At 46.3% G+C, this 25,463-nt stretch overlaps 1 protein-coding gene across 1 annotated transcript; it reads right to left on the bottom strand.

The window, feature by feature from the left end:
• Positions 1–2,527: 2,527 nt before the first annotated feature.
• Positions 2,528–5,655, bottom strand: KCNE4 (potassium voltage-gated channel subfamily E regulatory subunit 4). The gene is made up of 2 exons (XM_054835338.1): positions 5,575–5,655; positions 2,528–5,142 (listed from the first exon to the last, which is right to left on the bottom strand). Exon 2 carries the CDS (start codon positions 5,105–5,107, stop codon positions 4,625–4,627), a length of 483 nt encoding a protein of 160 aa, XP_054691313.1. The 5' UTR covers positions 5,108–5,142; positions 5,575–5,655; the 3' UTR covers positions 2,528–4,624.
• Positions 5,656–25,463: the final 19,808 nt, after the last annotated feature.

Below are 25,463 nucleotides of genomic sequence, written 5' to 3'. Positions count from 1 at the left end.
CGTGGCAGGGACTCCCGTCTTTTCAAGGTCTTGAAATGTTTAGATTAAAATTAAAGGCAGGTGTTTTAATCTTCTCTTGGTTGAAATGGCTGTGATGAGTGCCTGATAGTCTGTGTTGGGGACCTGTGTTCTCCTCGTCCTCGAGCAGTACATCTATCCTTGTCCAACATCATGCACTGAGGACTTAGAAATAGAAATTACTTGTTATAGTTTATCCATTTCCTTCCTTTCCAACCCTGTGAGAATTAATTTGATTATTTGGGTAGGTGTGGGCGCATGTCTGAGAAGGAGAAAGATCCAGGGGAAGCCACTGTGAGAGGGCCAAGGTGGGAGAGAAGTTTTGCAATTTGTAACACGCGAGGCTCCTGGCCTTACTTACCACCATCTGTGACCTGGGAAAGAAGATTCTCTCATATTCCTTAACCTTCCCTCCCTGGTTAACTCTTTCCCTGGTCCAGAGCACGGCAGTCCTGGGAGAGCCTGTGCCTGGGGAAGAGATGAGTTCTGCATTTCCACTTCAGTTATTCAGCAGGTTCAGTCTGTTGAATGAGTGACCTCACAGGTGCGTCAGTATGCGATCCACTGGTAGGATTTAGGATTGTCTGTCGGCCGGCTACTATCACTGATCCCAACCTGATAATCTTCAGAATTGGCACTTATATTTACAGTAGATCCTGGAGCCAGACCCCATCCACATGCCGTGTGAGGCCATCTTTTCCTGTTCTGTCAAAGATGATATGCATTAACTATTCCAGCAAAGGTATGAGGTATAGCACTGCCAAGAAACGGGAGCCTAATCGCTGTGTTCTGTTAAGAAAGAATGCATTTGTAAAAATAAAACCATCTCCTTTCAGTCAAATTACGATCAATTATCATTGCCCTCAAGCCAAGATCTATTAGCTGTGAATCTGATTTAACTCAGTTACTGAAGCACACTGGAAATGTCTGTCATTTTGGGAAAATAAAAAATAATAAAAAAAAAAATTACCTTTTTTTCCTTAGTAGTCAAAAGGATTTTGAAATAAGCTTGATGGAGGCAATTTTCTTCCTTCTATCTGTAGCTTTTCAAGGTTAACAATGCTGCTTCTATTTTGGAACAATAGCTACCTGGTAGTCTTGGGTCACCGGGCTGTCTTCAAAGCATCGTTGCATTCATTTGCAAACCCAATTAACTTCTATAGCTAAAAATATATTCTTGCTTTTTTTTTTTTTTTTTCCCCCTGGTGCCATCAAAATACTAATTTGGACAAAGACAAATACATAACTGTCACACATACTTTCTCAAACCCCATGGGCCAAGGATGGCTCCATGACAGTCTGCAAGAAGGTGGCCACGTTTTCGTGCTTACTAGCTCAGTTTAGTGTAAATAGACCCCAAAGCACACAGAGTTTCCCTTTATAACAGCTCAATTTAATGCAAGAAACTGCTGGAATAAGCTAGCTTTTTGATCCACAAAGCAGAGCTGTAATTTACATTTTGTTCTGTTTTTCCTCCTTATCACCAGTGCTGTCAGAAGTCTCTTGATTCATGATTGTGGCAATGGAAACAGTGAAGCACTGAGACAGCGGCATGGGTAAATGTGGAAGATGCAACATTACTGACCCGCTATTCCAGGACACTGTGGGTGTCCCGGGAGATTACATTGCCGGAGGGAAACGCAGTCTTGCTGATGGGTAGCTTTAGGTCCACAGGAGCTTGTGAACAGGCCCCAGAATTATTTAACAGGGAGTGAGTGAAGAGAGAGGAGCACAGGGGAACAGGTTTTGTGGGAAAGCGAGCAGATATAACTTTACAGCAACCTGATTTTTGAAACAACCTGAAATTACCCCATGCAAGCAGGTCTCAGCCAGTGCCTGTGACCCTGTACGTACTGTCACAGCTTGAAGGAGATATGGAAGTGCTACTTTGCCTCTCAACACTTCTGCCCTGCATTGGGAACCAGAATCCCAAAACCTCCCCTATCCCTAATGCTGGAAATTACAGAGCAGCAATGAAACCCAGGGTCAAAGCTTGTGATGAAGCCAGCTACGTGCCATGGCCAAGTACTGGAAATCCAGCAGGAACAGAGACCTGTGTCAGATACTCACCCGTAACCTCAACCGTAGCCCACTCAACTTGCCACAAGGCAAATTTAAAGCCAAAACTCAAAATGCAGACTTTTCGAGAGGCTGAATAAATGACAAAAATGTTTTTGTAGCAGCTTGTCGGCTTCGCCAGCCTCTTCAACGGCTCGCCAGCACCCCCAGCTCTTTGCAGGAGGACTCTGGGTGTCCCTGCATCCCTGCCTGCAGGTGGGCAGGAGCTCGGCGCGAGGAAGTTGCCCAGTGCCACGAAGAGCCAGTTTGGACCCAAGGCAGACCCGGAGCGCCTGGCTCAGCCCTGCGGTCAGCCTGCAATGCTGCGGTACTGTCAAACACAAGGAACCTTTTTGAAAAGAGGCTAAGAAAAGGATCCTGTAGAAATTTTGCACCAGTGCCATTAGTGGAAATCTATTTGATGTAGTGAACAAACGTGGAAACTTTTCCAGGAAAAGTGTTTCTTTATTTAAATAAAAATTAGTGCCAGTAGAAACAATAAACTTTAAATACATGAGACAATTATATACAACTCAATGTTAGGAATTATATACATCAGTTTTTAACAGATACAAATACATTTATACCAAAAGGATGAAGGAGAAAGCAATGGAAAATGTGACAACTCGCGCATGTCAGTCTCATTTGGAAAGTTTCAGGATTCAAGTGATTCCAGGCAAAGTGCCAAACTTAATTTGGCTTCTTTCAAACTTAAAACAGCCCCTTTTGGAGTAAATCTACCAAAAAGCTTTATATGGTCTGATCCAAAGTTCACTGAAGTCGATGGAAAAACTCCCACTGCCTTCAGTCTGAACTGAATCAGGCCCTTTCTGAGCACAACGGAGCCTTTGTTCTGCCGTGTTTAGAGAGAGACAGCGATACCTCTGCGGGCTGCATCGCATCGTACCAACCCTCCGAGCCAAACCCAGACTTCTCCCTTCTCAGTGGCAGAAGTACAGCAGACTCTTGCCTCGGCTCGTTTCTGCTCTTCAGCGTTCATGTTTTTCAAGCTGTCTCTCAAGCTCTAATGCCAGTGGATAAATCACAGAGCTATTTTAGCGCAGGAAATATGTGGAGACATTTTGCAAACGTTTTGCTGTGCAATGCTTTAGATTCAGGCTTTTTAGCCCTCATGGTTCAGAACTAATCCAAACATTGTAATAAGTTATTATAAAATATAAGGTATGATTGAAATAATCATACATTGCTACAATATTAACATTACTTCTTTTAACAGTGCAATAATCTAGTAACTAATTTCTTGAGCATTTGCAAAAAAAAAATCACAGTACCATTAAATTAAGGGGGGAAGTTTGTGGTGGTTGTAAAAACTAGTTACTAATGACTTTATAGAAATGCATGTGTCACATGCGAGCTGATTAAAAAAAAAAAAAAAGGATGTAATGCAATGTTTATCTACACTGGCTTAAATAGAGCAGAAAGGCCAGATTCTCTAATGATGTAAATGGGTACAGTTTTACTGACCTCAAATGGAGAATTTAACTCCAACAGAGAAGCACAAAATCTTGCGCACGTCCCCTGAAGTCAGGAGGACTCAGCTGATGACTTCAGTGGGGCCAGGATTTCACCCTTGCTAGGTTAAATTCTATTCTGAATTCCACCTGTTTTTCAAGGGGGTGTAACAGAGCAGCATTTGTTCAAGCCTTTCTACGTCTTACACCTTGTAACAAAAATCTTTTAATGTCTTTTTTTTCTTTTTTAACTTGCAGATCTTTGTCTTTAGTGATCAAATCTACATGTCTTTAAAAAATACAAAAGCAAAAACCAAACCCACTTTTCCTACTAGTAACTCAGTCAAAGGCTGGATTGCAGCAGAAGTTAGTGAACCTGTCCCAGCCAGTACAGGTATAACCTCAGGAAAGATAGATGTAGTGGCATGGATCTGAAACTGGGCTTTACAAACCTCTTAGAAATTCGGTGCCTTTTTTTTTTTTTTTTTCCTTTTTCTTTCATTCTTTCTGTGCCTGAAGTCAGGCTTCAGCCATGCTGCAACTCCAACTACAGCATCAACAAATTTTCAGCTCTGAGGCCTCATTGAGCAAATCTGCCGTTGGCTGTGGATTGTTATTAAAAAAAAAAAAAAAAAAAGAGTAAAAGTTCTTCTCTTCTCTCACAGTTTTACACGAATGAGCATTACCCATCGTCTTTAACAGCCAGGCAACCAGTTAGGGTAAATTCCCCAAACATTTCCCAGATATTTGCAGAATTCTGAAATATGCAGAGACATGCCAGTAATAGTTACCTCATTAGAAAAAAAAATAAAAAATATATATATTCTCCTTGTTCTTAGCTCTTACGGTAAGAAATAATAATGGCAAAGTTAAAATTAAGCATCCCAATTATGTGCAAGTTACACTTTGGTGTTGGGTACCACTGCTTCCTTGTCCCGCCAGCTCTCCGGAACGCCACGGCCCAGGGGCACAGATACCTGTTGAGAGTCCTTTGGAGAGCAGGAAAGTAGAACCACGAGTTCCTAGTGGGAGCTCCACTCACGCTTTGGCAGCTGATCAAGGGAGCCCTGCAAGTGCTAGGAGTTCTTGTGGATGTTTTCCGCAGATCCCTCGCTGCTCTCGTTGAGGAGCGTTTCTGACACTTCCCCCAGTTCGGCGTCCAGCACTTCCTCCTGGATGGTGAAGTGCACGTCTGGGGAGGAGGATTCGGAGCTCACACTGCTGCCTTCCATCGAGCAGATGGCGCAGGACAGGGACGGCACCATGCTCTCCTGCAGCATGTTCAGCATCATGGGGATCTGGACAGATTTCAGCCCCGATATGGTTGGTAGAGGCTTCACAGCTTCCCCCCATTCTCTCTCCTCATCTTTGTAGAGCAGAAGCAAATTGGACTTCTTCTCTTTTCTTTTGGATTTCATGTAGCCCAGCATTATCCCTATCAGGAAGATCCCGTAGAAAGACATGACGATCAGAATGTAAAAATACTCGTTGCTGTTGTTCTTCTCCGTGTTGCGGGATTCAGCATCGAGCATGGTTAGGGTGATGTTTGCATGGTCCATTTTCAGCACGGAAAGTGTTTTACCGCAGTTAAAGCCTGGAGGAGAATGTGTATGTATACGTAAGATCAAATGTCAGATCAAAGATGTAAAAGAAACATCTGAAAAAAAGATACCCCCCAACTATTCCTTGTTACTTGTAATTTGTAAGCTTGCAGGACACACTTGATCAAAGCTTGCAGTCTATCATACTTATTTCTGCATTAATATTGGAAATGAATGAACTGTTATTCAGAGACAGAAAACATCAGAGGAAAGAAAAGACAATATTAAATCATGTCGAGTTCTATGCTGAATTATAAAATCCCCAATCCACACGACTAAAGAAAGAAAACTATATAGAAATACTCAGCTAGGCACTTAAACACAGTTCTGTGCTACCTGACCACGTTTCCATAGGGGAGGGAAAGTTAGAAGTATTATTTTATTCAGTGGTACAGGAAAAAAAAAATAATCAAAAAGCAACTTACGTCGGTATGCAAATAATTCCTCCTTTTGCAAAGCTCAAGAGACCTTTCCTCTACCAAATATCGGGTGTTCTGAAAACTTTCCTCTGCTGCAGTTGGAATAAATAGCTCTCACGAAATGTTTCATCACGTGTTTTAGAGGCACAGTTTATAATAGTTTTGTGTTGGAGTCAACAGATGAACTTGAAGGATTGCAGTTCAACCCACTGAACTCTTAACAGCTGTGAAAAGAAAAAGAGTTGGGAATTCAGATTTTACTCTTTCCTAACCAGTTCAGCACTGGCTCTTTCAGCTTGTGAATTTGTTCCTTTCACTGGCATCCCAATTGCTAAATCTGACCTGTTACCCTCAGAGCTGCTGTGCAGCATGGAAAACCTGCAAACCATTATTCTGTGTCCGTCATAAAATATAGAAAAATATACATGTGAATTTTATGGTAGACACTATCAAGTTATTTACATGCCTGCTATACATAATTTTCCCTGAAGAGATGGAGGAGGAAAGAGGTTATTTTCTTTGCCTGGGACTAGTAAGAAAGCTTTACAAAAGTGACTTTCAACTCATGCTGCAGCTCCACTTTGCCACAAGGTGTGGGGCTCTGGAGAACTGGGCCCTGGGTCTCAAGTGAGTTTTGGAGGGAGGGGTGCTGGTGCCACCTAACTTCGGCCATCAAAACAGCAACTACGGGATTTTGGTTCCCCACATAATCAGTGGAAAGGTACAGGCTCCTCCAGGAGGCAACTTGGAGCTCCTGAAGTTAGCAGCCCCCTTCTGCCACCGTTTTAGAAGCAGCCAAGAGTTACATGGTCTGCATGCTGTTTATACGTAGCCCGGGACCACTGAGTTAGTGCAGATTTTAGTATGAAGAGACGCTAACAACTTCTGGGCAGAGGATGCTCTCGGAGTGACTGCTGGAGGCTGTTGCAGCTGGCTGCTGGGCTGCGCAGGACACCTCCCAGCCCGCTGGGGAGGGCAGGGTTAGGATGTAGAGTGGGTTGCGGGGCCCCCAGAGTTCCCAGTCATCAGCTCAGTGGTACAGGAGGCTCCGAGACCCCTTTTCAACACGTAAGCAACAGTACAGGCCATGGGAAGAAGGAGGCCCAGCTTGCACCTTGGGGATTTCACTTCCTTATCCTCTCCATCCCTGTTCTTCACACACAAAGCCCAATTAGTCAGGGCCCACATATGTGATGTGAATGTCACCCCTTCTGCAAAGCTTCAAGGATGTTTATGTAACAGGACACTCCACTTCCAGAAAGTAGTCAACTGGTGCTAGAGTTTCCCAGCGGTAGGTCTGGGGTTTTTTTCCCTGCAGTCACTTGTGGATTCTTTGCATAGATGGCAAATTCTTTTCCAAACTCTGCCCTTACAATCCCTCTGAGGTAAAGGCAGATAGGATTAACCTCTCTTCACATGTAGGAGAACGCAAGAGAGAGGAGTTAAGCAATTTTAAATGAAGTGAAGATTTCAAGAAAAGACAGAATTGTATCTGTGTTTGGAATCAGCATTTTCCATCATTCTTCTGAACGACTCCACAAAGGAAAAAAAAAAAAAATTACATTAGCCAGATTCCCTTCTCTGCCCCTTAAAATAGAGGATCCACCCTTCAGGATGTTCGTTTTATCTCCCTGCGCATTCCCATGTGATAGCTCAGGAGCTGTTGATGTTGGACTAATGTCTACTGGGATTTCATCTGACAAAATCTGTCTGCAGCACCAGCTTGCCAAGTCTGGATTCTTCTTCCTTGTTCCCGACAAATTACTGAGCAGGCAGCAAGAGCATATTAACTGGTAGGCTAATGCATAACCCAGAGCAAGTCTCTGGATTTTCTAGCTAACTTTGGGGACCTTTTATTTCACAGCTTTCTCAGCTCCCCCATTCAGCTCCAGAAATTTGGAATTTGAATAATTAAAGACAATGTGTCACGTTTTACCAACCTGGGGCACCCCACAGGTCCCACCAGTGAGCCAGCAGAGCAGAGGCAGACTGGCTCTTCTGCAGGTGCCCGCAGGTCTGCATAGGGTCTCTTATTTGCTCCAAAGCCTCATATTTTTCATGTAGGTGAAGCTCTGTACAAAGTTACCAAGATCAACTGCAGCACCCAGCAAGAGCACATGAAGACTGGTCAGGTACACCCATAGATTTATGCAGCCCCCCAAAGTTCAACTAAAAGAAGACCGAATTGCATAATTATGCATAGTTATTGCTGAAAACTCCTTGCAACTATATTTACTTTGGCTAGCTGATGATAACAACTCTTCTCCATCTGTTAGCCCATGATTCTGAAAAACAGTTTAATTTTAAAAAGGCCTGGAAGGAATCCCTGAGCCTTCTACAGACATGAAGAGGAGGGATAGGAAGACACTGGGGAACAACCACCTGAAAAACATATGCCACTTGCATACTGGTGCCATGTCAGCTTTCTCAAGATGTACCCTGTAGAAACTGTATTTTTGTCTAAAAACAAGACCTAGAAAATTGAAAATTGGAGCCTTTAAATTTTGTGTTTCAAAATTACTTTTGTTGCAAATTACATTATGCATTGCATAATGTAAAACTGTTGATCATGGCAAAAAGACTTGCTTAATTTGAAGTAACTCTTTGGAGTTAAGGTTACTAGCTATTTCTTGTTTGAGGTTCCTTTCTTCCTATCAGATCAGGTGGGTTTTTTTTTTCCTCAAACTTCACAAAATTTCCGCTGAAATTTCACTGACAGGTCTCTTCTTATATTTTCAGCAATTGCCTCTCACATGTTCCTCTTCACCATCGCATCACTCCCAACCTAGGCTATCGCATTTAAGAATAATCCTCATGCTGTTGCTCCCACCTTCCAGATCCCTCTTTTTTGAAAACATTCAGACTAACAAAGCGGAGGAACAGCCAGGCACTCCAGCAATGAAAAGGTCACAATGTAGCTGCCGATGCCAGATTTTTTTTCTCAAGGTCCCTGTCTCCTAGAGAGCCTTCTGTGGCAGCAACCTCCGTCACCAAAGGATGCAAAAGTTGAGGCTTGAGGCATCCCATGGGGCAGGAATCCTTCACAACATGGCTTAAGGGATAGTATAATGTGAACTCTTTCTCCAAATAAAAATTTGAGGACAGTCAGAAAACTGAACAAAGACAGAATCCATTATGAAGACAACATGAAACATCCTTAGAGACTCAGATGACTCTCTGCAGGCTGCCATGGAAAATATATGCCTAACCCTTCATTACGGGCATAATCCGTGGTCTGATGCTGCATTTATCTTTCTTTTTCCACTTAGTGAGTTAATAAGACTAAAGATACAAGACACAACTGTTAAAGGGCTAGCTCCTACGGGAAGCTGAGCCTGTTTGGTAAACATATGCTAACAGTATGACTTTAAACAGTATCTGAGCATGTGCATTTTTGGAAGTAATCATCTGAAAATCAGAAAAAAAAATTGAAAGAAAAGAGAAATAGAAAGGACTGAGGGGTTGGGGTTTTTTCTTCCTGCAGGTGGACCTCTAACAGAAGTAACAGCTAGGGATTTACCACTAGGGAGAAAAAGGAGAGAGAGTTTTGCCATGCAAATACTGACTTAGTGATGACTTAGATCTTCCGACACTGCAGTTGAAAATGGACAGCAAAGTTGAGCAATATTTTTCACTCACATATATGATTTCAATCAAAGTAAAACTAGAGATCGAGAGCTGGGTTTGACACCGTAAAAGAAGACACAATGAAAGGGATGTTTGTGCCCATGACGTGGTCTTGTGTTTAAAGACCTGCCACGCTGGGATGCACGTGCTGACTTTTGGTCCCACTGCAAAGCACAAGCCTCACAGAGGACCTGCTCCAAAGCTCCTTGAAGTCAAAGCCCCTTAAAGTTAATGGCAGTGCCTCACCAAAAGCACGTGTCAGCTCAGGAGCAGCACCTGCTTCCTTCAAGTGCTGTGCTACTCAATTTTCAGTGAAGCTTGTGGGTGTGGTGGAATACAAGAGCGAATGCAAAAGCAGCAAGCGAGTCATGCAAGCATTCCCAGAGTAGAGAATGAGCACCAGCCCGACACAAGCCATGCGCCTCCTTGCTAACAAGCCTACTTACAATATGAAATTTATGAGCTTTACTATACACTTTTAACACTTCTATGCCTCAGTTCACTCACTTGTAAAATGAATTTAATAATACCTACAAATTACACATGCTGTGAGGGTACAGCATGGTAATGCACTTGCAGATCGCTACCTGAAAAGGTAATAACCGTTGTGTTCGCAAGCACAACAGCATTACCACATGGCTGGGCTGGCATCAGAGCAATTCTCACACAGCTCTAGGTTCAGTGTCATTTTCCATCATTCTTCTTTATTTTTCATACTGCAGAAGTAGATGACATTTTTAATATACTTCACGCAAGCAATTTCTAGAGGAAGGTGGCAATTTTCTCGGTGTCATCCACAATATATCATGTTACCATCTGGATACCAAATGGAAATAACACTCTGCCTAGTTATTAACTGTGAAAAACTTAATATAATGCTCAGCTCTGCCTTACAATCTTCACTAGTGAAAGCATGCACAGGTAAGTGTAGAAGATGCATGCAACGGCCTTCTTTCCAACTTCAGCGTTTAGTTTGCTTTAATTCTAATTTCATTTAACTTTCGTAGCAGATCCCCATCTCATCAAACTTCTCATTTCTCAGGTATTCCCTGCACCCAAAGCAGCAAAAACTGTCTATGAACAGTGGGAAATATGGGGTTCAGAAGGACCTCACAGCCGAGGTGCCCTAGCGATCTCAACTCTAGCAGTGGCAAGAGATTTCCCAGCAGTCACGTCCAGAGTATTGCAACTGCCCCCCGAGCACACAACAAAGACCTGTGAGGCAAATTAGTTTCCGATCCTGAGAGCTGACAAGCAACAGAAAATCTCACTGATATCTGTAATAACAGTTTACCCTGCATTTAGCATTTACTGTAAGGCAGGTATCGTGGGAGTCTTGGGGTTTTGGGATAGGCATTTTGTTTCAACTCCTAAACTGAGTTGCAGAAAGCTATGAGTGACTGGAAACAAATAGAGCGGAAACAGGTAACTCTCATGATAGCAATAACAAGAAATTACATTTAAAAAGTCCGAAGTCATCACATCCTCAATTCTCTTCCCTGTAGCTGAGACATGTTACAAAGTTATTTTATCAATATATATTTCTATACAATAAAATGAAACTTATACTTCATATTACCTCACCTTTTTCCTTTGATGTTGCACGGAGGATGTAGGTATGTTTGATTTGAAAATGTTTTTTCATTTCTTTTTCTTTTTTTTTTTTCCTCCAAACAGAATGATCTGTTGGATGCACTACCTTCAAAACCAAAATAAAAGCTTTCTTTGCTCTCAGTGTCAAACACTAGGTTCAGTTGCACCGTATGCGATCAACTGCATTCGACATAGTTACTTCTATTTGGGATTTAAAACAGGTAGCAACATACCAAATTTTGGATGCCATTAAAAATAAATCAAAAACCTCTAAATTTGATTAGAAGTATTTAGAAGAAATTCACTGATAAATCCAAACACACATCTCTGTTTCTTCGGTGAACAGACAGTGCTCACTCTTCCAAGTACGGAAAGGGGCCTTATGAAGGATCATTCGTCCTCTCTCCAAACTGATTCTGACTCTCATCAGCTCAGAATCAGCACTTTGATTGACATTAGAGAAGGCTTCTGACAAACACATTGTAGGTGAAGGGACATGAATGAATATTTAGAGGGGTTTTGAAAAATTCCTCTGCACACAGAATGAAGATCTGTCCTCAGTTGGTTTTTTTTTTTTTTTTGCTCATTTTAAGATTCTTCATGATTTGAGAAATTCAGCATATGCCAGTAATTGAGAAGCATAAGAAATAAAGGGGAGAAAAACACTAAAAACATTCAAGTGCTTGACTCGAACTCTCACCTGAGTACAGATCAGAAATTAAAGATCTTTGGGAAAAGTTAGGAGATGCTTGCACAACGTAAAGCAGAAAGCTTATAGAGACATTGATAAACGTCCGGCTGTCCAGTAACCCGGAACTGAAGCTCAAATACAAAAGCATGCTTTCATTCCCTCGCGTCAGGAAACATTTTGTTGGGACTCTGCTGCCTTCTCCCCAAGGAGCAGCTACCCACTACCTACTGCCACTCATTCAGGCTCATGCCCCCCTTAGTTACTCTCTTTCTGCTTCCCGGGTTCTGCTGGCTACGTGGAAGCCCAGCACGGTTTGGTCATTTTGTTTTGGGCTTTTTTGAAAATAATATTTGGAAACCAAGAAGGAGAGGGGAGCAGGATGCTGTCTCATGAAATGGAGGGGGCAGGGTTCGCACACCCAGTGACTTCCCCCGCACCGGCACAGAAGTGTTACGGTTCTCAAAGTCCACCACACTTGGAAGAATTTGAGAAGAAAAACAAACAGACAAAAATTTAACCACTGGGGAAACCACAGACCCTGAAGCCAAGGAAACAGCTGTTGCTTAGCCTTGCTAAACTGCAACATTGCCCTTTTCATTTTCATACCTCAAGAAATGGTAAAGACCCCAGTGTTTAGGTGAGCGAGTTCTGCCTCAGGTACGTGCCCAGAGCTCCCACTGAATCCAGCGGGATTTTGGTGCGTGTGAAGAACACAGCCGCTAATACAGAGCAAGGTACCAGTCTGGCTGCCCGCATGGACTGTGCCGAGTTTTCTGCCTTGAGGTCAAAGTAGGTATATAACGGGCATTTCATATTAATCTCAATTAACACTGCTCTTGAGGACAGGGTTGAATACAGAGTGTCCAAAAGAGATTTAAAAAGGGAGGGAGACCATCATGACACTTATCATAAAAGCAATTCTACCCCTTTAGGAACTCGCGACAGCGTACAACAAAGAATACAACACAAGCGTCACGGTGATCTTCCATCTCTCCCGAGGAGCGAAGACACACAGAGGTAAGTTCGCTCTGCTCTCCCAGAAATTGGTGTACAGCAGAGATGAAAGGGACAGCTAGTGCTTTCTCAGTGGCACACATCCAGTCCAGCTGAAGTGAGAGCACTTGCAAGGCCTTGGAGGAACAAGCCACATTTCTCTTCATTATTATTTTTTCCAGTCCTGGAAAATTTGTTTGCAAAGCATAAAGCAGCGCATGCTGTTTCACAGCCATGTCGGCGTAGCATCCCAGGTCACTGTGACCTTCAGCACATACAGGATTTTTCACTTTCACATGGATACCAGATGTTGAACTCTCTCCCTGTGATGTTCAAGGCCCTCGGGTTTTTGTGGAACATCAGGCACTCAGCATCATGTGCGTTTGTAACCCTCCCTTTGAGTTTTTGTTGTGAAAGCCCCACATTTACTGTAGCTGTTGCAGCAAATATCACACTCCATTAATTTCGGCTCTCAACCCCGTTGACCTGAATCTTCACAGGATTGCAAATACAGTTTAGATTTCATCACTGCCTTTTTCTACAGCAGTCCCCTTTCCAGCTGAAGCAACCAAGACAGCACTTCAGTTTGATTTATTACATCTTGGCATCTGTTGACTGTACTCACTTTTAGAGCATAAAATACTCAGATCAGCTATTTCTATTCTTATTCCAAAAGTCTGCTTTGGAAAACACAACACAAAGCACAAAATAGCAATCTGGGGTGTAAATAGCATCAATTGGATGAATCTCAGGTGTACAGCAAAGAGGACGGAAAGCACACAAAAGAGGCAGCGAGAGCACGTGCATCCTCTCCGAAGGGAGGGCATCTGCATGGCAAAGGGGGGGAAAGCACAAAGCTGGGATTTCTGAAACCCGAGGCCGAACTCCCAGCCTCAAATGATGAACCCATCTGCAGTTTGCCTTTGGTTCCTGTAAGGTCTGGATTTCCCCATTAGCGCCTGGACACGAGAATTTAAGATGATTCCTGAAAACGAGCTGAGATCTGTTCCTGCATTTCTGTGTTTCGGTATACGGATGTGAGCGTGCAGAGGGCAAGTCCCCTACATGCATAACGCAGAGAATGGGTTGTACCAACGTAGGGTTGTGCCAGCGTTAACAGAACAGGGTTTCTTCCTTCTCAACTGATAGAAAATCTTCATTTATTTCACTTAATGTAAGCACTCGTAATCCAACCTCTTGTGGACAGCTGATGGAGCTGAAATGATGTAATCTTCCATTACCAGGACCCTGACTGATGTAACAGGCCCCCACACCCTCCTGTACCTCCTGCATGAACAAAATGTCAAAAGAGCTCCAAGAGACCTGGAAAAGCCCAAGGAGAAGCCCAGCAGGAGAAGCCCTCCTGACATTTCCCTCATCAGCGCAGCCAGCTGGCACCCTGCAGATTAGGTGCACCCGTGGGTGCTCATGGCATCCAACTGAACAGACAGAAAGCGTGCAGCCCTCTGGGAACCACTGCCGTGTTGCCCACAGGGTCCACAGCCACGCCATCCCATGGAGAACTCTCCCCGTGCTGCGTGCTGAACAGAAAGAGGGGAGAGCGAGCACGCTTCGGCACTGCAACAATAAGGCTGACCAAAGAAACCAAAATTAACTTCCCAAATTAATTTTTAAAAAGTGATACAAAAGAAAAGAAACTTAGTAACATGTAAATACCTACTTTAAGTAGGGGCAGCTTACTTGCAAATGCTAAAAGAAACCGGAGGGGATGTATTTTTCAAGTGCAAGCATTTATATCTCAGTGGGGAGACTTCATGCCTTCTTGAACGTATTTTCTTAGAGCAAAGGCAACCATTGGTTTGATGGAATTATGCTTTTAGAACTTAGGGGAAAACAGTCTCCTCTCTTGGCTGCTCATAACGTGAATAATCAGCCCAAAGTAAACAACGTGTGGTCTTGTGTGGTCTTTCTGCTCCTCCTATGAGGCTGGTGTTTCACTCGCATCTAGGAAGCGACAGGAAGCGGGGAATTCTGCACGGATGCAGGAGATCCTGCGCTTTCCTAACTGGCTCTGGAAATGCAGCGTGTTTGGGGAAAAATTATTGCTGTTCCAGATGGAAAATTGAAAAACAAAATAAAATCTAGACACATAGGATGAATTAATACTCCTTTGAGTCACATAACTAAAGAATTTTGGTGTAGCCGTATTCACAAAATTTCCCGACTCTTTCACAAGCATTTGAATGTTCACACATGAGCGGAGTACTAATCAATTCTTCAACTGAAGTGCTGAAGGAGTTCCTGAAAGCAACGCAACTGCCGTATTATTTGTAAATATAGCTCACGGCGTGCGAGGGTTGTTCACGTAAACCACCCACGTAGGGAAGAGCAATAGTGCTCGGGCAGATGAAAGGGCTCGGCACAGCGGGGTCTCCGCTCCCTTTGCTGCGGTTGCGCTACAGGCGAGGATCCTGAAGAACGGTGGCTGTTTAACACACTGCTACCCATTTGCAGATGGACATGGCGGGTGGAATGCTCGGGTTGGTTTTCTTACCCGTCACTTGCTCGCTCGACCCCAGCGACCCTGCCTACACCCGTCACGGCGGGGGACGCACACAAACCATTTACTCAGCGTGTTTCCCACCCGCCCGCTCCCTTTCCCTACCACATAACTTCTCTTCCACGTGACCCATCCGTGTCCCCGTCTCTCTGACTCTTCCTCAGCATGGTCCCGACCTCCACCCCGCCAAGCCATCCAGTCCAGCTCAGCCAGCCACCGGGAGAGGTTTGCTGCCTCCACGTAACATTGCTGGCTCCCTCTGCCCCAGGGGCTCAGCTCCGTGCTCTGTGCATCACGCAGGCGAGAGGACCCAGGCTACTCTCGTATCAAATCCTTCAACTGCGAATGGAAAATGCACACCAGAAGCTGTTGCTTTGGAAAGCGGAACTCCTGTAGTCCTTACCTACATGTCAGGGTTTACCTCCTCCTGAGGTAAAGCTCCCGCCACCTTCTCCATCCAGGGCTCTCGTCCCTCTCCTTTGATTTCTCCCATGTTATCTCATTTTAACCATCAACATCCTTCACAAACCAGGGTGCCAAAGCATCTCCTTCTGAAACCCACCTGCTTGGCTATGGGGGGGGAGATAGGAAAAATACTTTAAGGAAAATCTACATAAAAGACAATGAAAAATACCCACATGCACGCGTTACTCAGCACCACACATCCACGGTATTTGTCCATGTCCCCTGTTGCTTTTCTCTGACGTTTCTGTTTATAAACATGCTTGCCACGTCATATCGAACCACAGTGCTGTGTTTTTGCCGGGGCCGGACTGTGTCTTTAGCGAGATACCTTGCATTTTTCTGAACCCTGAAAGAGCAATCACACCCCATACATTTGCGAATCGCACTCCGCTGGGACAGCTCTGCAGAGCTCCGAGTGGTTTCCCAATATCTCCCTCCAAGAAAAAGCTGCCAGAAACGGTTCCTTCCTTCTCCCAAAAGATAAACTCTCCCTGCCGCATCTCCCTGGGGTTGCAGCTCAGCCCCTCGCCTCTCGCCGGCGTGGCGCTGGGGCTGGTGCAAGGCGCATTCCAGGAATGCCTCCAGCCTGCGCGCCCTGTGCTGCTAACTCTCCTCCTTTTCCTAAATGGTCAGCCATGGCTTAGCTGGACCTTTTTTTTTTTTTTTTTTAAAAAGTTGCTCATTCTTGAGCAGATGTGGGTGCATCTATTCTGGAAGGTTCCCTGCCCAAGTCCTTGTGCCTGGTGTATCTTACTTGGATTAGAGCCCAGACCTACAAAATGTTCATCCAAAATGATTTGTGCTTGTAAACAACAGATCAAAATGAAAAACTGCATGCAGATTTAATTGCTGTGGGTATAATAATCTCAGCATTAGGATTAGCTAGCAGCATAAGCAAAAAACCAAAAAAACTCAAAAAACACAGTTATCTGGGATTAAGGAGTCTTGACGATTAAGCTTTATGATTTGCTGCTGAACCAGCCGACACGTCTAAAATACGTCATTATTGTTTCCTAAACCCAAGAACTAACGAGATAAAACAAAACAAATTCCCATCAATGTTTTGGTCTGTTATAAAGTCCTTTTTTAAATAGCAAGCTGATTCTCTGAAGACCACAGCAGAAGATAACTAAAGAGTAGGCAGCTCAAAAATCACCAGGAAACTGGGTGATGAGCTGTGCCAGGCTGCAAGTTTGAGGCAGCGAGTGCAGAACAACCTTATTCTGGTCTCCTGCGTGATGTGGGAGCGACTAAAACAAAATTAATCTCTTCCAGTTACGAGAAGGATAAAAGCAGCTGCCAAATCAGTCAGGGCAGGGCACAGATTGGAAACCACTGAGGAGGCCACACCGTTTTTTGGAATCACAGTTTCTAGAAATGCTGCAGGGGTCAGGCTTTTGTTGTTGCTGACTGTTGAGCTTGATAAGCACGCTACTGGATCGGGAGCTCGTTTGCCAGAGAAGCAGCAGATTTAACGGTGGATGAGAGGCCGATTGCCTTCGGCATCGCCTCTGCTGTGACCCCCCGCTGCTCCCTCTGGGCACAGGGCCGGGCTGATGGACCTTACTGCATCCTGAAAGCTCCTGGTAGGGAGCTCACAGCCCCTGTGCACTCTCACAGACTCCCACTACACTTGATTTCAAGGAAAGAAAGTGTCTGCTCTGTTCCAGCCAGTCAACGAGCACAGGCTCAGCCTGTGAACTGCTCATTTCCGTCAGACACAGCAAATCCTCGCAGGGGTCGTTTCCCACTAAAGTCGCTGCGCTTGTTTGTTTTTCTATAAGGTGAATCATACTCTGCCCTTTGGGCTTAATACCAAAATCCTTTTCTAAATAAGCTTCCCACTAACCCGGCTCTGTAAGTCGCCAGCCTCACACCCCGTGTCCCATCGACATCAATAGCAACGAGGGTTGGTCCCCACTTCGTAGTGCCCCAGAACACCATATTTGTGGTACTACAAATCTGTCCCCTTGCAGAAGTTGCTGTAGCACCTCCAGGTCTCACGGTTTAATGTGTGCTGATCCCTCGTGTAACCCTGCCATCACCTCCCTCTCAAACACAGCCCACCCGGACCCTCGCTTCGGTACCCAGCAAACCACTACAGGCTTCAATACCTCGTACAGAGGAAAGTTGTAAAGGGTCCTATCTCATCGTTGGAAAGCTCAGAGGGGGAAAACATAGGTCATCACCAAAACACTGAGTTGTCCTTTTAGGTTTTTTGGCATTTGGGGGTTTTTGGGGTTCCCCCCCCCCCCTTTGCCCTTATGACTGGTTTCAGGATCTAATCAAGTCTCAAAAGGAATAAAAGATCCAGACATTGATTCAGGTATCCAGTGCTCAGGCACTTCAAATAAATTGCCCAGCTCCCCTCTGTAATTCACCTCAGGAAAGCAGCCAATTTGCTAAATTAAAGATTTTAGAAGTCTTATGAGTAAAGAGAGCCTAGGCTTTGCCCCCTAATTTATTAGCCGTTTCATTTCATTTCTCTTCTCTTCTTCAACCCTCACTTCAGAACCGGTCAAGTTTCAACCAAGCGGGTTCATTATCACATGGAAAAACCCACGTGCTAGACTAGCGCCCTTAACAGTAACCACTACAGCAGGAGTGAGCTGCCACATCCCGACCGCGGGCAGCTCGGACCGCCCTGTCACCCCACGTTGCCATGGCTACGAGCGATGCTCAGAAACCAATGCTGCCACGGAGATGAGATTGCCATGACACCAAGGCAAGCAAGAGGCTACGCTGGGCAGGTAACACACTCCAAATACTGGATGTCATTGTTTTAATTAATAAGGGAATATAATGCAGCCACTTACAGGTAGGTAATGCAGAACTTTAGTAGTGTTTCTGTTGAATTAAACTTAGGAGAGGTTTTAATCTGGCTTTAAAAACAGATGGCAAAAATGCAGGATCTCATTAACAAATTACAGACAAAATATATTGGATTTCTATTGTTATAACAATAAAGTGGAAACAATTGACATGCACTAAACATAAGTAAAAAGCAAATGAGGATGCCTTACGTCTGCATGAGCTACACATTACTGCCTTTCGAAAGATGAAGGGTAAAGGCTTCCCAAGAGTCCATTACAGTGCAAGAGAAACCAAGCAAGAAGCAAACTCCTCCGTACCAGGATTTTTAATATGGGAAACTTGTCCGTGACCGGAGGCGTGCAGGACTCAGCCCGTGTGATCCACAAGCACCCGTAAGCAGGACCCATGTTACCAACTCCCGCTGTTTTAGTAGGTACCTTGAGGCACTGAGATCCTCATCTCCTGCTCCTCACTTGTTGCCAAGACACCATTCACACTTCTGATTCCCCATTAGCATCAGCTAATAATCTTCTGCTGGCTGGTTTTCAAAGAGCTCCAGAAGGATTCAAGGCCGCTAAAAGAAAAGAACAAGGCAAGAGAGAAAAGCTGCTTGTTCTTCAGTCAAAAGAAAGATAGCCCATGGCTTTTGCATGCCTCAGATGATAACCAGGGAACCAGACAATAAAACCCCAAATCCATTACTTTAAGTCTAATCATCTGGGGCTCTGAGTTGTGATTTTTGAATAATAACTTGCCTGGAGTTAGCAAGAGCAATAAAACTTTAAAAAAGCAGACATGACCACGAGTTCCCTTGTTTCCACCCTCTCCCCCCTCAAGTGTTAAGCAAGCTTCCTCTCTGCTTACATCCACAGCTGGGTCCCTCCTGCTTCCCTGGAAGCCCACAACACAGCCCCGACATTTCTCAGCCGCTTTCCCATGTCGTCCGAAACAAAGATGATGTGAGCAGAGGTTCAGACAAGGGCACAGAGATTGTTCATCCTGGGCAAAGCTTCGGGGAGCCGCGTCCCAGCGGCAGGGCTGGGGGAAGCCCTGCGCAGAGGCCAGCCGGTGCTGCCGCCGCGCGCAGACGGTGGGGTTGCCACGGACAAGGTCAGGGATGCTGAAAAATTCCAGCCGGCCTGATCTCACCCCGTTATTCTGCACTGCCTGAAACAGAGACGCTGTTATCTATGACCCTACTCTCCTTCGAGGATGCAGTCAAAGCACTTCTGAAATGCTGCTGCTTCTGCAACAGTAAATCCACAGCGGGGAAGTCGGTCCCATAGATTTCAGAGCCTGAGCGGAAGCCAAACACGTTTAGTAATGACCGTGTTTATAGGGCTGTATATTCTAGGCTTTGCATTGGTGTAACATTCGATACCTGTGTTTACCGCTCGGTAAGGAAGGTTAACGGTGGCAGAGAGAGATAGCAGGAAGCCAATGATACAATAGATGTCCGACTGCCCAACCTCCACTGTAGCAATGAGACTATCCTTATGCTCAGGTAAAGATTTGTTTCAGATCTTATTTCAGCTTAAATTAATATTAGCTTTCAAAAGAGTTTAAAAAAAAAATCTTCCATCTATGAAAATAATATTGCAGACAAATGAAAGAGCTATGAGAACCTCAAGGCAATACATTTTGTTGTGGGGTTGGTGTGAAGATACACGGGCTTGAGAAGTGGAGATTTCTGATTTGCGCCCTTCATTCTGCCTCCGGGCAAGTCACTTGCTCCAGGATTGAGAGGCAGAGGGTGACTGGGTCACTGCCGGGGCGGGGGGAGACAGCCTCCGGGGAGGTCTGGAGTTCCTCCCTACAGCGGGAAAACTGCAAAGGATGCACTGAAAATAGAGAAAGACTTTTTACTTTGTTTTGTTATTGTGAAGACACTCAAAATATTTTCAAAATCAAGTAGGACTGGGGAGAGGATTCTTTATAATACTTCCAGTTATTGCTTTTCTCTAGATCTAGAGGGAAGTAGGTCAGAACCATGGGCCTTTGCTCTCGTACGAGCTTCTCAAATTCACAGGAAAATAAACGTCACCGCTGCTCACCAAGTCATCTGTCACACACAAGTGTCATTGTAAATGAGTCACTGACAAATTACAAACGTTTGCCACAATTTATTAGTCAAGTTGGTTTTTTTTTTCCTCTAGTGGCCGAGAAAATAAAAACTGAGTCAGCTCTGGCACAAAAATCCACTCTTCAAACACCGGAGAACAGGATGAGATTGGGCCCGCGAGGGGTTCCCTGATGTACCCCGCGGGAGCAGACGCGCGGCTCTGCAAAGGCAGGCGCCCCAGACCGTCGGCCCTTTGCGGCAGGGTGGGCCGTGGGCGCGGGCTGGGACAGCTTCACTCCAGCGAAGCAGCTCGCAAATTCGGCCGGAGAGACAAGGGCGCTGCCTGCATCCCTCCACGCAGCCAGGTTTGCTTTGCTTCTCTCTGGTCACCCGAGCCGTGGAGGATTAGGTTTTACAGACGGGGCTGCAGCGGCAGAAAGCATCTTTCCTCTACAGGAGCGCTGCTCTCCTGAACAGCCCCACGCAGCTGGGACCTGCCCGCTCTGCGCCAGAAGATCCGCGTAGGTCGCACTCGACTCTCCCCCGTCTCACAGCAGGCTCCCAGCGCTGGGACAGCCCCGCCGCCTGCTTCCCCCCGCGGTGGAGACACAATCGCACTCCGCGGGTGCAAATCTGCTTTCTCCCTTGAGACGTTCTGCTCCCTTTCATGGCAATTCTTAAAGCAGATTTTTCTAGAAGCGATTAAGTCGTTGCCTGCGCAGTTAGCAGCCTTTCTTGCTCAGACATCTCCCTGTGAGACTCGGAATCATCCAGAACTTGTCAAGATTATTCTTTTTCATGTTGATGTACATTTAATATTTAGTTACATTCCTCCGCTCCCGAGAGCACAGTCGGTGGGATGGCGGCTGGTTTGAAGGGCTTAGGCACTTGGGAGGGTTTTACTGCCTGGGGAGCAAGCAGCTCGCCAGCCTTGCCCACCCTTTCCCTTCCCCACCACGGTCATGATTCATCTTCCCACACGGATTCTCCTGCACCCTCAAGCACCGCTGATTAAAAATGACTCCCACATCCCAATTTGCACGACCCCACCAGCCAGTTCCCTGAGCACTCACTGCGGCTGACAAGAGCGTGTTCCCTTGCCCCCCGGGGACAAGCCAGCCCTCCTCGAAGCCTGTGCCGCCCAGGTGCCCCCCCCAGCAGCGCTCTCCCCTGCGGCAGGGCTGGTTACGGTCCGCAGCCAGGCTTTCCCGGGGGGTGATCGCCGAGTCTTGAGGGCTCTGCCTCATGGGCAGCTTGCAACTATTGGAGTATTTAGTTTACAGGTGTTTTAAGCTAAAGTTGAATACAAAGGCCACTTATTTACATACGCGTAAGCCCCCTTCAACCTTGAAAATTAGGATCCTGAACAACTAAAGAGAGTGTGTGTATCAACGTATTAATAAATAAATAGATAATTTGCAAAAATCCTACCCCAAAGTTACATTAGCAAACAAACTGAGATCTTACCCAGAAGAAAAGCAAATACCGTTCAAGTAGCTGAGCGATGACAGCATAAATCTCTGCGCACAGCGGCAGGGCTGGAGGCGGGTGGGACGCGGCAGGGCTCCTGCCTGCCAGGCTGCGGGCGGATGGCAGGGAGCCGGGCTGGGGCCAGCGCACGGACCCCTCTCTGCCACGCGTCTGCCACGCTGCCCGGGCCGGCCCCGCAGACGGGCAGCGCTGCAAGGTGAAAGCGGGACAGGCACTGTCCTTGGAAGTAACACACACCAGAAGGAACAAAGCGGGAGATAAAGGCTGAGCGCTGTGCTGTGCCTGGGAGCCGAGCGAAGCCAGGCGCCGCAGCGAGTGGCTCCCTGGGCTGCCAGCCCCGTCTCGGGGACGCCGGCACGTCCCGCTGCTCGCACCCCTCCGCTCACACAGCCGAGGAGAAAGCAGCGTGAAAATTACCCCCAAGTAACATTTTAAATATCCCTTAAATTATATTTAAATAGTATAAAAAATCTGTTGCCATCCTTCATACCTACTCTCAGCCGTGTTTGCTTACCCTGCAGTTTCCGGGTATAAACACACTCAGATTGTGCCCCAGGATACTCACCCAGCTCCCATGCAAGATCATCACATGGACCACTAGGGATTTTTGTTTTGATGCTACCAACGCTTCAGTTTATTTGCCTGGGAAATAAAAAAAAAATTATTAAAAAAATTCAAGTTAATTATCTCAACCTCGCACAGGCCGAGTTATCGATTGCCTCCAGTGCTACAGGAGTATTCGCTCCTGAGGAGCTACAGTGACGAGGGGCTCTGGGATACTTATTTGCTGATCTCTCCAGCATCACAAGCCGGCTGGGGACCCCACGACTGAGGCAGTCAAACTGTGCAGTTGCAGAGGAGCTGGGCTGCACCCACCTCTGCCGCCACATCCAGAAGTGATGCCCGGTCACATCAAAAAACTCCCGGAGACAGCTTGAGGTATCAGCTCCAGAATAAAACAGGCCAGCAGATGAAGAGAAGGGGTAAGGAAGAGCATTTAAGTTTCACTATACTTACAAAACATTGAAAAAGGTTCTGTCTACTTGGTTAATAGAGAAAGTCTTTTGCTGCAGTCCACATCTTCTTCCTAATGTCAAAAGATTTATAAATTATGAGTGAGGTACCAGATGTGGAGATGCTACAAGTGTTTGAGACGTATCAATCTTTAAAGCTATTTGTTTGTCTCTGAAAACTAGGAGAAAGGTCTTAGCAACAAAAGAAAAAAAACATAGTAAGAAAAAAAATAGGGCAAACAAGATACTAATGGGTTTCTTAAGTGGAGCTGGGATGAAAACCAAAGCTGGACTACTTAGCAGTGGAAGCTGGGTATAATTTTCTGAAGCCTCTTCTAAAGGTTACCGCAGCAGCGTACGTCACTGTACAAAGTCACTGTTGACGAGTCAGGAGCCCTTGCAGAGCTCAGTCCAGAGGCTCCCGATGTCAGGAGGAAAAGCTCCCGTTGCCATGCTGGCCTTTGGGCAAGCCCTGACTCAGCAGCCAGCTGCACGCGCCGCCGCGTTCCGGGTGGGAAAGCGCGCCACGGCTCCGCTCTCCCCGCCAGAAAGCCAGCGTCGCCCCACGCAGCCGCCCTCGGCGGTGATGGAGGGTGAACATGTGGGCAAGCTTCTTGAAAAGAGAGGATCTGGAGTCCATCCACCGCCGGTGCTCCCCGTGACATTGCCAAGGTGGCTGGCTCCGGCTGGACCGTAAGGCGAAGGGAATAGCGCAGAAAACCTGGAGGTACAGCCAGATGCAAAGAGAAAAATAAGAGCATAGAAGAGAAACAACCAGACTCTTTAAAACAAGTCTTAATGAAACAAAAATTGAAAGAAGCCAGGGAGTACGCTGTAGTCTCAGCCGAGGAGCCGTCAGCTGGTGTCAGCCCGTAGTCCCAAACAGACTCTAAGGCTTTGCTGCACTGAATCAGCACAGGAATCTGCGAATCGCAGCGGGCTAGAAATTTCTAGCACAATAAAGCTGTTCTCAGTACTACTGGAGCTTTCTTGAAAAAGTAAATAAACAAAGGCAGACAGATGGAAATAATTATAATCCAAATGCTTGAGATTGTTGGAGTGCAGCTTTCGATTATCCCAGATTGGCCTGGGCCCTAAAACCCCATCCAAACCTCTAAAGCTACAGAAGGGCAAAACGATTCCCTCCTGGCACCCGCAGGCGGGGGCTCCCAGACTCACAGAGGACAACGGGGCCTCTGGCCCGCGGCTGGTACCCACAGGCACCCGCGTGGGGGTCCCGCATGGGCGCTGATCCCGCACCCACGGGGCTGCAGCGGCGCACTCCATGCCCCGAGTCCGCGTGACGCAGCCCGGCACCCCTGGCACCCCCGTCGGGCCGAGCCCACGGAGCGGGACGTCGCTCCCTGCACGGGGTAAAGGCAAACCCGGGCGGCTGCGCCACGTACCGCAGGGGAAGTTCTGGCAAACACCCGACCGACCCGGGACATCCCAAAGCCGATCTCCTTCTCCTGCCTGCTGGTCGTCCCTGGAGCAGGACCGAGAAGTTAGCTCCCTACATGTCCTTCAGCTGCATCAAATAGGGAATTCTTACTTTAAAAACTACACAGCTAATAAGAAAAGTTTTTAAAAATACCAAGATGTGTCTTTCCATATGCAAGGAGAAAGACCCATGCTGCAGATTTCTCACCCACACCAGTTACCTCCAGGGCACCCATCACCGTTGCTGGTGTTGCTAATGACACCGGTTCCAGACGCCATCCGAGACACAAACAATTTGTGTGGCATTTCCGCAAAGTCGCAGCTGCTGTCAGGTGGCGAGTAACTCTGAAACACGGAAGCAATGAGGCGTACGCCTGATGGCTAAGGGCTTGCTGGTGGCCAGTACTGGGGCGAGCAACACCCACCCGCGAGCAGCACCAGATGACCACAGCTATCCTGATCCTGGGTCCTCCGTCCCCCGAGCCGGCCAGTTCCACCAGCCCTGCAGCTCCCCACGCCCGAAGCTTTGAGGAGCACGATGTCCGTGAGCCCCTGTGAAGCCTGTCCAGGGCTCAGCATCCCCCCGGGGACGTCCCCGCACTCGCTCGGGGCAGCCCTGGCCCCGAGCCACAGCCGAGGTACAACAAAGTCCCTGGGCTGGGGCAGGGGCACACCGGGGTCCCAAAGCACGTGCCCAGCAGGCAGGATTAGGCAGATTTCTCTATTTTTCAAAGTAGCTGCTTCTTCCCTCAGGAAAAGAGAGCTGATGTAAAATACATTTCTTCTTGCACCTTGGCCAACTCTTCCCTTCAAAGAGCTCTGGCAGGGTGGGTAATTTCCAAGCTGCTTAAGATCGGATAACTCTATCTTCTGCTAACTCTCCACTTTCTTAACAAAACAAAACAAAAAAAAAAATCTGTAGCCGATCCAATTATAAATATTGAAAGGTTTATTTAGGCATACTTTCCATTGTGGAAAACACAGGGAAGCTCTGAAAGAATGGGGAGGAGGGGGGCAGGCAGGGGGGTGTCTGGTTTACCACCATATACTGGCTACTTATTCCAACTTAATAATTTAACATTTTTTGCCTACCTGACATTTTCCAATTTGTCCACATCATTCTTGTGCAAGAGCCTGTCTCATTACAGTAATTTAAATAAACTGCACTCCGTGACGGCAGGCCCG

Source organism: Grus americana, chromosome 9, assembly GCF_028858705.1.
Source record: "Grus americana isolate bGruAme1 chromosome 9, bGruAme1.mat, whole genome shotgun sequence".
Lineage (NCBI taxonomy): Eukaryota > Metazoa > Chordata > Aves > Gruiformes > Gruidae > Grus > Grus americana.
The sequence above is the reverse complement of the archived record's forward strand: the minus strand, read 5'-3'. Positions and strand labels throughout refer to the sequence as shown.